The sequence below is a fragment of the Monopterus albus genome, unplaced genomic scaffold, assembly GCF_001952655.1.
Source record: "Monopterus albus unplaced genomic scaffold, M_albus_1.0 scaffold98.1, whole genome shotgun sequence".
In the NCBI taxonomy this organism is placed as follows: domain Eukaryota; kingdom Metazoa; phylum Chordata; class Actinopteri; order Synbranchiformes; family Synbranchidae; genus Monopterus; species Monopterus albus.
The window spans coordinates 3,797,424-3,808,294 of record NW_018127978.1 but is presented as its reverse complement, the minus strand read 5'-3'; the positions used below and the strand labels follow the sequence as shown (position 1 = coordinate 3,808,294).

The following is a 10,871-nucleotide window of genomic DNA, read 5'->3' as shown; positions in this document are numbered from 1 at the left end:
AACTAAAATAAAGTAGAATAAAAATAGAATAAGAACTGGATTGGTGTAATTAGGATAAATCTAAACGGTACAGCCAATAAGCTGTGACTCAAAACCATGTACAGTTAGTGAGAGTAGTGCAAAACAATAATAGGAGATTGTCAGATGGTTCAGCATCACCAGGGCGTTGGTGATGAGGTGAAAAAAGCATATGAGGTATAAATGGACAGTATTGCAAATGTCCAACAGCGGCAGATTTACATGTAATATAACAAAAGGGGGAATGTATTGAGTTTGTGCAACAGCAGAGGTAGTCTTTTTTAAACCAATCATGGAAGTTTAGTGTGTGGTCATTCTTCTTATTTTTAACTGTCATAGATTTCCAAATGCCTTCTTCTCACACACAGTGCTTATAAATGTTTACTGTGAAATCATGACAAGTTTGTATGTTTGATTTATAAAAGCAAGAACCGTATGAGAAGTTAATAAAGTAAGTTGAACATTTAAAAACATCATAATTCAGAGTTTCTCTAATTGTATTATATTCCACCTGTGTACTCAGAGGGCTTGGCAGTGGTGTGTGTGTGTGGCCTTGTGTGTGTGCACATTTGCCTTGAGCACCTGTGTGTTTTCTTTGTGTTTGATGCCCTTTCCTCTCTGTGTGTGGTTTGATTTTCCATTTGTTGTTTTGCCACTTGGTGGGTGCTCTGTAGGAATGTCACATTAATGAGGGAGTAAAGGAAAAAAAGCAAAGAAATTAGTGGTTTGACAGCCATGAGATGGATGGATGGATGGACACATACTGTACATATATACTTTATTGAGTAACAGCACTGAAAAAAAAACAATACAATGAAACTTAGTTCAACAACATTGCATACAGCAGCATAAGTAAATATGCTAAATAACTAATTTGGTAAAAAATAGGAAGGAGAAGGGACAGAGGAAAGAAAAATAGGAGAAAGGAAGAGATCGAGAAAGGATGGAAGGAAAAGGAGGGAGGAGAAAAGAGGAGGAATGAGAGAAAATAGGGAGGAAGAAAGGAACAGACATGAAAGTTGAAAGTAAGCGATGATGGACATAGTAAGTAAGGGGAAAAGGTGAAGGGAAAATATAAATAAAATATTGATAAATGTAACATATTCAAAGATCCGGTCAACCAGTAGACCCCCACCCCCTTTTAACATTCATTTAGCTGAACCAATAAACTGTGAAGAGTGCACAAAGAGAAGGAGGTAACATAACCACACAAAAGCACTGATAGAAGCACTGGGGACGGGCCAACACAGAGGGGAGGGTGAGTGACTACAGATTTAGCTGGAGTGGACACTTGGTGGAGCCCCACAGAGGGAAAGGGAGAGAGAGGACGGAAACGTCGACGCACCGCTGACCAGGACTACAACCTAACTTCGCCTCCTCTCCATTTCTTTTCTAGTTTATATTGGCCTTTATTTTCCCTCCCAATGCGCCTCTCTCACAGAAGTTAGCGGGGTCATTTCATCTTAAACTCACACTAGTTTACTCCTCAAACTTTTCCAGTCGAAGCGGACAGGTGGACATGATGGCGAGCGGAGCGGCGCCGCTCGATGCTGCGCTCTCCCCGACTCGGCGCATACAGACGCGGATCGCGTTACTCCTGTTCTGGCCGCTCTTACTGACCTGCTGCTTCTTGGTGTCGGCTCAGGAGCTGCCGAACAACGGGGTGAACGGTTACAGCCTGCACCCGCCCTACTTCAATCTGGCTGAGGGCACAAAGATCACTGCTACAGCGACCTGCGGGGAGGACGACAGCGGCAGGACGGTGCAGGACCTGTACTGCAAACTGGTCGGAGGCCCGGTGTCCGGAGACCCGAGCCAGACCATCCAGGTGAGGCGAAGCTCTTTTGTCACCTTATGTGACTCAAAAACGTAATTGGACTCAACGGAGTTTTTATTTCCCAAAGTGTTCCTTCTCATATAGGTAAGGTTATTTGCATCAGTGTTCCCATAATATCCCTTAAATATTCCTGTTGCACTTCTAAGGCCGTCGACAGTCCGCTTAAAGTGACTTCATATGGCGCTTAATTGCATCTCCCTTAATATTGTCATGACGCCTAGTGCTTGTAACCCACAGTAGTAGGCTGCACTGGGGACGTGCACATCTGTGGTGCACGTAATAGAGTTTGCTTAATGGCAGTAGTACTTCTATAGTATTCCAGTTGTGAGTGTATAATGACATTTTCGTGTCAGCTGAATTTTTATATGGTACTGTGTTGTTATAGTATTCTTGTGGTATTCCTAGGTGAGCCTGTGGTGTTCTGTAAAGGGGTTACAGTAACTACTGTTCCTGGAGTGTTTCTGTGTGGTAGCATACATGAGCTGAGAGTGATCTTATCATGTTTAAGGGGGTTTGACTGTAGTTTGGTAAGGGCTTTAACACGCTTACATCAAACCTTAGGCCAGCCTGCACAGGTGATTGCATTCAGAGTAGAGAGTTGAACAGAGGGGGTCAGCAGTGTGCATGAATATCAAACTGGTCTGCCAAGTCATTTTTTCATGCACTGCTCCTTGGCAAGGCTCCGCATAGGCCACTTTCAACAGGTGAGGCTACGCTTCACTTAGAATGGACAGGTTCACTGCTGGTTAGGTTTTCACATCACACATTGTATGTGTTTTATAAATGAGCATTTAATGTGATGATGAGTTTATGAGCCTTCCGATGAACCAAGAGCAGACCCACTATGTGTTTGACCATTAAGCCTCCAGGTATTAATAGTTAACACACAGTTTCATGTGTTAACCATTAAGACAACCCTCTGGGATTTCATATGCAGGTATATTGTCTTCTGTCTCTCTGTCTTTCCCACTGGTTCCCCACATTCCTGCAGTGACTGACCTGTGTCCTCCAATCAGACTGAGTTTTTTTGCTCTCATACTGTGAGGTTATCAAGACCTGAGCGATGCTTCCTGTGGAGGTTCCTACTAAATCTGTTGTCTAAACCCCAGTGCTTCTTCTGTTTTAGCTCATCTATAGTGCTTACAAACAATTGACATGCATGCTAATAAGCACTGTACCTTTGTACACCCTAACTGAAAGCAATCAGACAAAAAGATGCTGATGTAAAGTTGGTGAGTCAGAGATGGATAGATCACTAGAGGTATGAATAGGAGGTGTCTTTTTGACTGACTTAAGTTCAGCTGGCAAAATTGCCCCTCTGCAGCATTTGTCCGGTCAGATCTGTCCGTCCTTTTGAAGCTGCCTCCTGACAGATGTTTGGTTGAACCAGCTATGTTGATGCTTAATTAGCTCAGGAAATCTCCAAAATAAGCTGAGAATTCTAGTCATTAGCTTAAGGAATAGAACATTATGTGTTTGGGCTTAGAGGGCCCAGTTTGCTGAGCTATTGTGGCTCTGCCCACTCACTGGATTACCGCACCCCATGAACAGCATGCACGCACACACAAAACACATACATTTCTGTGTTGAGGTTAATCCTGCTTTGATTTGTCAGCAAGGTATGAAAGTGGTTTTATTAGTTAAAAGCAGGAGGACAACTCGAAATTGATTAGTTAAAAGCAGGAGGACAACTCGAGATTGTGTGTTTGTGTGTGTGTGCCTGTATACACATTTTTCAATGGCTGTGTGGACACATTTTAGATTGATACTGGACATAGTGAGGACATTTTGGTCACATCTTCAGTGGGCTGTTTGTGGGTTAAGACCTGCTTTGCTTGTTTTCTTAAAGCCAAATCAAAGATTTCTGTTCCTAACTAAACCACAGTGAACATCATTATTAATTTGTACTTTTGTGTACAGTCATTTCCTTAGAAATAAACATAGGTTTGGCAAACGATGCTAAAACTAAACTAAGATAGTGACGATGGTAAATAATATACCTGTTAAACATCAGTACGTTAACATTTTCATTGTATGTCAGCATGGTGCCATTAGCATTTAGCCGAAGGCACAGCTGTCTAAATACAGCCTCGTAGAGACACTAGCATGTTTGTAGACAACTAGTATTGTTGTTGTTTTCATCTACACTGAGATATATTGCACATCATTGGACCCAGATAGCAGCAAGATGTTTGTACATTTTTGAATATTAAGGAGTTTATTACCCAGAAGCTTTGTAACCTTACACGGGTAAACTACACTAACCTGGGACCGGTGCTTGCCACCAGATACTGAGCTGTGACTGGTGGTTGCACCTGTTAACAATAATCTGTGGAGCTCAGTTATTGCTAATGATCAATAAAGACAACTGCATTGCCACCTGAAAATCTGACCCAGTGCACGCAGCTTTAATTTCATAAAATTCTCATGTAATGTAATATGGAAGCAGGAGAGGGTGAGACAGACAGGAAGAAAGACCAGGAGAGGTACAAGGAGAAGGTCAAAGACAAACAGATGTCAAGTAGAAAGAGAGAAACAAGAGTAGTGTTAGTATAAGAACGGCTATGCATTATGGTATAGAAAAAAGAGATTACATAAAGTGGCTGATGCTGACCGAGTAACACGTTGGCTCTATCCTTGGGACATGGATTCCTCACTCAGGTAGAGACAAAGTTTTGCTTGTTCACCTCAAGGTGGGAGTAATGAAAGAACTGGGAAGGGGGATGAGAAGTGATTGAATAAAAGTAGGTACCACAGTGAGAGGGGAGAATGCACTCATTTTCAGGTGGGAGTTTTGTTAACATGCTTTTCATAAGAAGCGACAAGAGAAAGAAAGCTGAGAAATTAGTTGTTGCACTTTGGTAATCCCTTAATGGGGGCAGCAAAGCTAACATAATGTTGTGTAACAGCCGTAACCTAGAGTGTAACCACACATCAAAATTGGACTGAATTCTGTCCATGTGGTTAGCAGCAAGGGTGGTGAAAGTGATGATGTATTAATCTGAGGAATTGGTACAAATATGAGGGAGTAATTTGATTTCTGGGATGTGTGTAGAGGCATGGGGGTGGGGGGAGGTGGAGTTAGATAGTGAGAAGTGACCTCTGACCTCAGTGACCTGCAGCGATAACATCTCCTTACCTGGGCTCTTGTTCAGGTCCTTGCTTGTTAATGCTTACATAGCCAGCACTAATTAAATGCTTAAACAGCTAAACTGATTTAGCTTAAAGTGAAGAGGCAACTTAGAAGTGAGCTGGACCTGCCCACCTCTGCTTGAGGTCAAATGTTTAAGGCACTCTATTGTGTTTTATGATTTTTGAACATGTTAACTGACCTTTATACCCTCCAGGCAACACTTGTTTTCATTCCTTTTACTACATAGTGAAAATCACCAGGCAGAGACTGCATGTCATGCTATCAATCCAAGTAAACATTATTAGTGTTGTTGAAGTTATATTGTTGTTGGTATGAATTGGGAAATGTCAGCAAAAATATGAAGTACACATGGTTTATGTTAAGCAGGGAAGAAAACACTTATATGTTCCTTTAAATACTTACAATGCAGCTAGAATATCTAATGTCACATCTGCTGTTCAGACAGTTGAAATGGAAACAGGGTGTTACATGTAGCGACTGGCCGTTGCTGAGGGTATAGCCTGATGTATAAAGCTAGCTTTAAACCTTGTTTGGTTTGAGAGTATATTGGCATTCAAACTTCCTGACATTTGGATATAATGATAATGAAGAAATGACCTATTAAAATGTTTGAGCAAATTGTTACTTTAAAACTTTGACAAAAGTACATTATTGTTCATTACTTCTAGCCCCAGAGGGCTGTGGTAGTGTCAGCTGGAGTAACAGCGTAAATGCTGAATTTCTATCTTTGTTCCTTTTTTCATATATGATAGTACAGTATCTGTCATATCAACCTGTAAACTGTGAGATTTAACATAAAGCAGGCAGACTAAGGCACAGACTGAATTTATGAAACAAATAAAGCCTACTAGCACATAGACAATACAGGCTAGGGCCTTACTGTTACAGTAACCCGAGAGGAGTCACTTTTTTGTTGAAATACAAGACAGTAGCTTCAGGGACATTGTTGTGAAAGGAAACTCCTCTTTTCATAGATGTGACTTTGAAACACTGTGCTGCAGATGTGACTGGTTAGACAATCTGGGCTGTTACTAAAATGCTGAAGGGTCAAATCCCACAGTAACTTATGTTGATCACTAAAACCCTGTTTAAGTATCTTTGAGCAAAACCCTGAAATTCATTCTCTACAGTAGATCTGCAAATAAGAGCTTAAATAAACTATAAAATATGATTATGTGCCTTTTCCCTCAAATAAATTTAGATATATTAACAAAGACTACAGCAGATGTTCCACTGATTAGTTCCTCCATCTCTGTTGAAGCTGGTGAATCTGGTGAATCCCTTGATGGTATTGGCTTCCTGGAGTCAAACCCTGCAGACTCCCATGGAAGCACCAATGTCATTGTCTGAGATTTGATGAAATATCTCATCATCAAACAATAATTCAACCACCAAAACATGCATGGTCATAGGACTGGTAGATACCTTAGGCATATATTAGCCAGTCAAGAGGACACATGGATTCACTGCTAAAAGCACATAATCCCTAGGATGCTGCGTCATACAGCAGCGGTTGATTAAATCTGGTTGAAACAGCTGGAAAGTGAACTCCCAGGAAGCCTTTTTGATGTCAGGTTTGCAAGAAGACTGTTCTCTCTGAGAGAACCTCAGAAAAGCTGTTTTCTCAAGGTCTCATGTATGGAATTTCACTTTGATAATGTGTATGGTAAAGTTTCAGCCTTTCAAACCTCATATACTCAACTAAAGATTCAAGCTTGGATGCATGTCTGCCTCTGTATTTTCAGGGCCAGTACTGTGACATTTGCAGCCAGGGCGACAGTGACCGTGCCCACCCCATCACCAATGCCATCGATGGGACAGAGCGATGGTGGCAGAGCCCACCTCTGTCTCGCAGCACAGAGTACAATGAGGTCAATGTCACCCTGGACCTTGGACAGGTAGGACTCCTACTGAAACATGCACATGGGTTATGGGTGGTTACAGTTTTCATTTGAAAGAGAAAAGTGTGCTGCTCCATTCTGATGTGCTCTCTGCTTTTACTCTTCCTCTGAGTTCTGGAGTGACAGAATTTTTCCTGAGATTTTATGGCACATTCTATTTACCATGGAACCCCGAGGCTGGAGCAGGCAATGAAGTCACACCCGAGTTAACCATGTTCCAGTTTCATTTAACTGTGATGCCAGTTTGAGCCAGGTTAGGGGGCGAGGTTGGGGCGACTGTGGTTCAGTGGGTAGAGCAGTCATCTCCCGGTCGGAGGTTCAAATCTCGGTGCCTGCAGTCCAGAGTGATTTCGATTCAGCAGCTATTCAATTTTAATTCAGCTTTTATTTGGATAATAATAATCACCTTTATTTGGCCAAGTATGTTACACACAAGGAATTTGTATCCGGTACAGAACCGAGGCAGCCATCTGTGGTGCCAAGTCACCCCGATGGCTCTAACCATCGGGGGCAACTTGGGGGTTCAGTGTCTTGCCCAAGGACACTTCGACATGTGGACTGTAGGCACCGTGATTCAAACCTCCGACCCTCTGGTTGGGAGATGACTGCTCTACCCACTGAACCACAAAGTTGCCCCCTTTGTAAGATGTGAAAGATTATAAATACTTTAAGGTGCAGTGCGCATATAAAAAGTATTCACCCCCTTGGATGTTTTACCCTTTTATTGATTTTATAAATCAATCATGAGCAATATATTTTGGCTTTTTGACAATTTACAAAAAAAACTAAATTTAAACATAAAAAGAACACCTGAGCAGAAACACTGGGAATTAGAAAAATTCCTGCAACATCACAAAAATGTTTTTACTCTTGGTAGAGTTGGAACCGTTGGTGTATTAATAAAAACAAAATGTGATGATTGCAACCTCACTGTGATGAAGTTTTCTCATTCTGACAGTGAATGTAAAATAACCCCAGTGGTAAATTGGCCTCCTAAAGCTCAGTGATCCAAATGAAAAATCAACAAATCCTTCAGTCTGAGCTGTTGTTCTTGGCAGGAGGCCTTGTTTGTTCTAGCTGCTTGTTGTAAAGATTTTATCAGAACAACACACATTTACAACTACACATACTGCACACACTTTCACATGCACAAGGAAACATTCTGACACATACACAGTAGAGAAAAGTTTCATGCTTTGTCTCCCAGTACTCTGAGTTAACCTTTTAGTGTTCTTTTTGAACATCGCTCTTGAACAACCTTTTTATGCTTCAGAATGCTAGTCTTTTGTGCCAGGCTCTCATGCTCGAGTGGTTTCCTCATTCATCAGTGGAGAGATATTCACTGTGTGTGTGCACTCGTGTCCTTGACAAGTGTGTTTTCTGTCGTGGTATTCAGTTTCCCCTTCTCTCATCCATCCCTCTTCTCCTTGCTTTCTTCCTTTCCTCTTTTTCTCTCTCTCTGAGTGTGAGGGTCTCAATAGAGAAGCAGAGAGCTGTGCCTGTCACTTCCTGTGTAGTTTGTAAAAGCTTTTATAAGCCTGTTTACCTTGTGGAAGTTGTAAAAGAATGAATACAAAGTCCTTTTAAAGAACAAAATGAATGCAATCAGAGCCCAGCACAGTTTGTTCTCATAACCACATTGGCAACGAACAGATGTTGACAGGATGATGATGCTTTTCCCCCACAGTGCCGTTATAATACACTGTCTTCAAGCACGCACTTTATCAGTGGCAAAATTTAGGAAAATGGTTATGATCTACAGTTGTTTTAAGGTTAACTAAGTCTGTTTTGGCTATCATTTATTTCACAAACATCTGACTTCTGGGTATCTTTTAATGTCTTGTTTTGTTCAAAACCAAACATCCAAATACCCAAATATTTAGTTTACAGTAATATTTGACAACGAAGGACAGAAAACATCTTATTCCAGAGGCTGGAATAAGAGAATGTTTGGCATTGTTTCATTGTGTGAACAATCACTGAAATGATTGTAATGATTATAGTTACCAGTTACTTTTGGAAAAATTAAGTGTTTCAGTTGTAGTCAAGTGTCTCAGTTCTGGTGAAAATTTAGACGGACAGTCGTTTCTAATGTCAGGTTTATATAAACAGCAGTTTAACTTTTATATGCATTTTTTTTTTTTTTTTTTTTTGTTTTTATACCTACCACAACAATTCCATGTAGAAATGCATTGTTAAATTGTTGAGGTTCCTCTTTTCACACCGCATATCCTTTATTTTTAAACCTTAGTAGCCTATGTCTTTGGGTTTCTAACTGCTGGTCAGACAAAATATCTCAATTCACATTTTTTGAACACTTGTTTTTATAGACTAAACAATAAATCAGTTTTTAAAAAAAGACAGTCTTCACAAATGTAAAATGTAAGTTGTAGCCCCTTTTTTTGTCCTTGGGTCCTTTTTCTTTTCAACAGCATGTGGATGTAATGCAAAGCTTTCACTGTATCACATCATAGTGCAGTTATATATAATACAGAACAGGAAATAGCCATGAACTTTGTTTTCAGTTTTATTTTGGCGCTCCATTTCCAGTGTTGCATCTGACCAAAATATTTACTATCTACATTAGACTGAAAGTGTGTGTGTGTGTGTGTGTGTGTGTGTGTGCGTGCGTGCGTGTGCGTATGCATGTGTGCCAATGACAGGGCTCAAGAGTGTTTGAGAGCCCTCCACACATACCTCAACCCCCTACATTTGCCTGAATGAAAGAGAAAGAGAGAAGGGAGAGATTGGAATGTCAGTTAACCTGTCTCAACCCGCAGAGGGGAGGCTTGTTACACTACCCCTAAGCGAGCATTTACATTGAGTGTGTTGAAATACAACCCCAAAGCAAGCGGTTGGGCGAGGGGTTGCATGCGGAGTGTCATTTAGGCATGTACAATACGACGTGAGTGGGCTTAGTCACATTTCCAGCCTGCAGTGTTTCCTTTCTGTTTTGGTTAGCCATGTTGCTAACATACTCTACGTTAGCATCTGTTTTTTCCACCAGTGTGTCAGCGTGTATAGATAAAAACACTGTTTAACATTTAATAACAAAGCAAAAATGCATGGCATGTTGTTATGATGCATTGTTAATTGTAGCTCAGATTTGAATCTGAATATTAGTGAATGCTCTTGATAACCTTTTTATTTTTATTTTTTTTCCTAACTGTGGTAACATGGTAAACACGAGCACCCAGCAACAGTGCTTGGCTGTGAAGAATAGTGGCCAAACTCTACACTCTGACTACAACAGTGACTACAACTTCCGCAATCACCTCATAACACACACTGGCATAAAAAGCATTTTTCCCCTAGAGAATCACTGGAAAATGAGTGGCTGTAAAACAGTGAATATATTATTATCCATTATTTCTCTACATATGCATTTTTATTAGAAACATACTATATTTTGAGCAAATTCTGGTTGATTGTTTTGTAGATGTCAGGTGGCTCGGGGGATTGGCTTCTTCCAAAGTTTGAGGCATTTTGTGTAATTTTATGGGAAAATGTAATACGACCTTTTAATATTCTGAGCCTTACCTTTCCCAGATTCATTTGTACAGCCCGGAGCAGTACAGATAATTCTCTTATATTTAATTTTACACTCGACAACACGTGGTGTTGCTATTTTCTCACAGATGTCCGCTATACTCTCTACACCGGAACCTGTCTGGGCGCAGAGTATTATGGGATATTGGAATAGGGAAAATGGGCCCAAAAACACAGTAGCGTGTGGAACATTTGGGTCATTTTTATGGCTGGAATCTGGAAACATGATGACTTTTTTGGAGTATGTCCTATAAGCCTATCTTTCTCTATGAAGCCTCTTCCGGCTCTTTTGAACCAGGAACTCACAATAAGACGAGATAGACAGCTTTAGATTTTATAAAAAATAACCGTGCTGGTTTATTCAGAGGATCACAGGTAAAATTTACATTACACGTCCAGATCTCTCTCACCC

At 40.7% G+C, this 10,871-nt stretch overlaps 1 protein-coding gene across 1 annotated transcript in view; it reads left to right on the top strand.

Annotated features, from left to right (window-relative positions):
* The first annotated feature begins 1,067 nt into the window (after positions 1-1,067).
* Positions 1,068-10,871, top strand: part of lama5 (laminin, alpha 5) — a 124,594-nt gene continuing 114,790 nt past the window's right edge. Inside the window, exons 1-2 of the mRNA XM_020609069.1 lie at positions 1,068-1,846; positions 6,755-6,907. Of these exons, the coding sequence (XP_020464725.1) occupies positions 1,538-1,846; positions 6,755-6,907 (462 nt within the window). The 5' untranslated portion in view covers positions 1,068-1,537. The remainder of the gene's footprint in view (positions 1,847-6,754; positions 6,908-10,871) is intronic.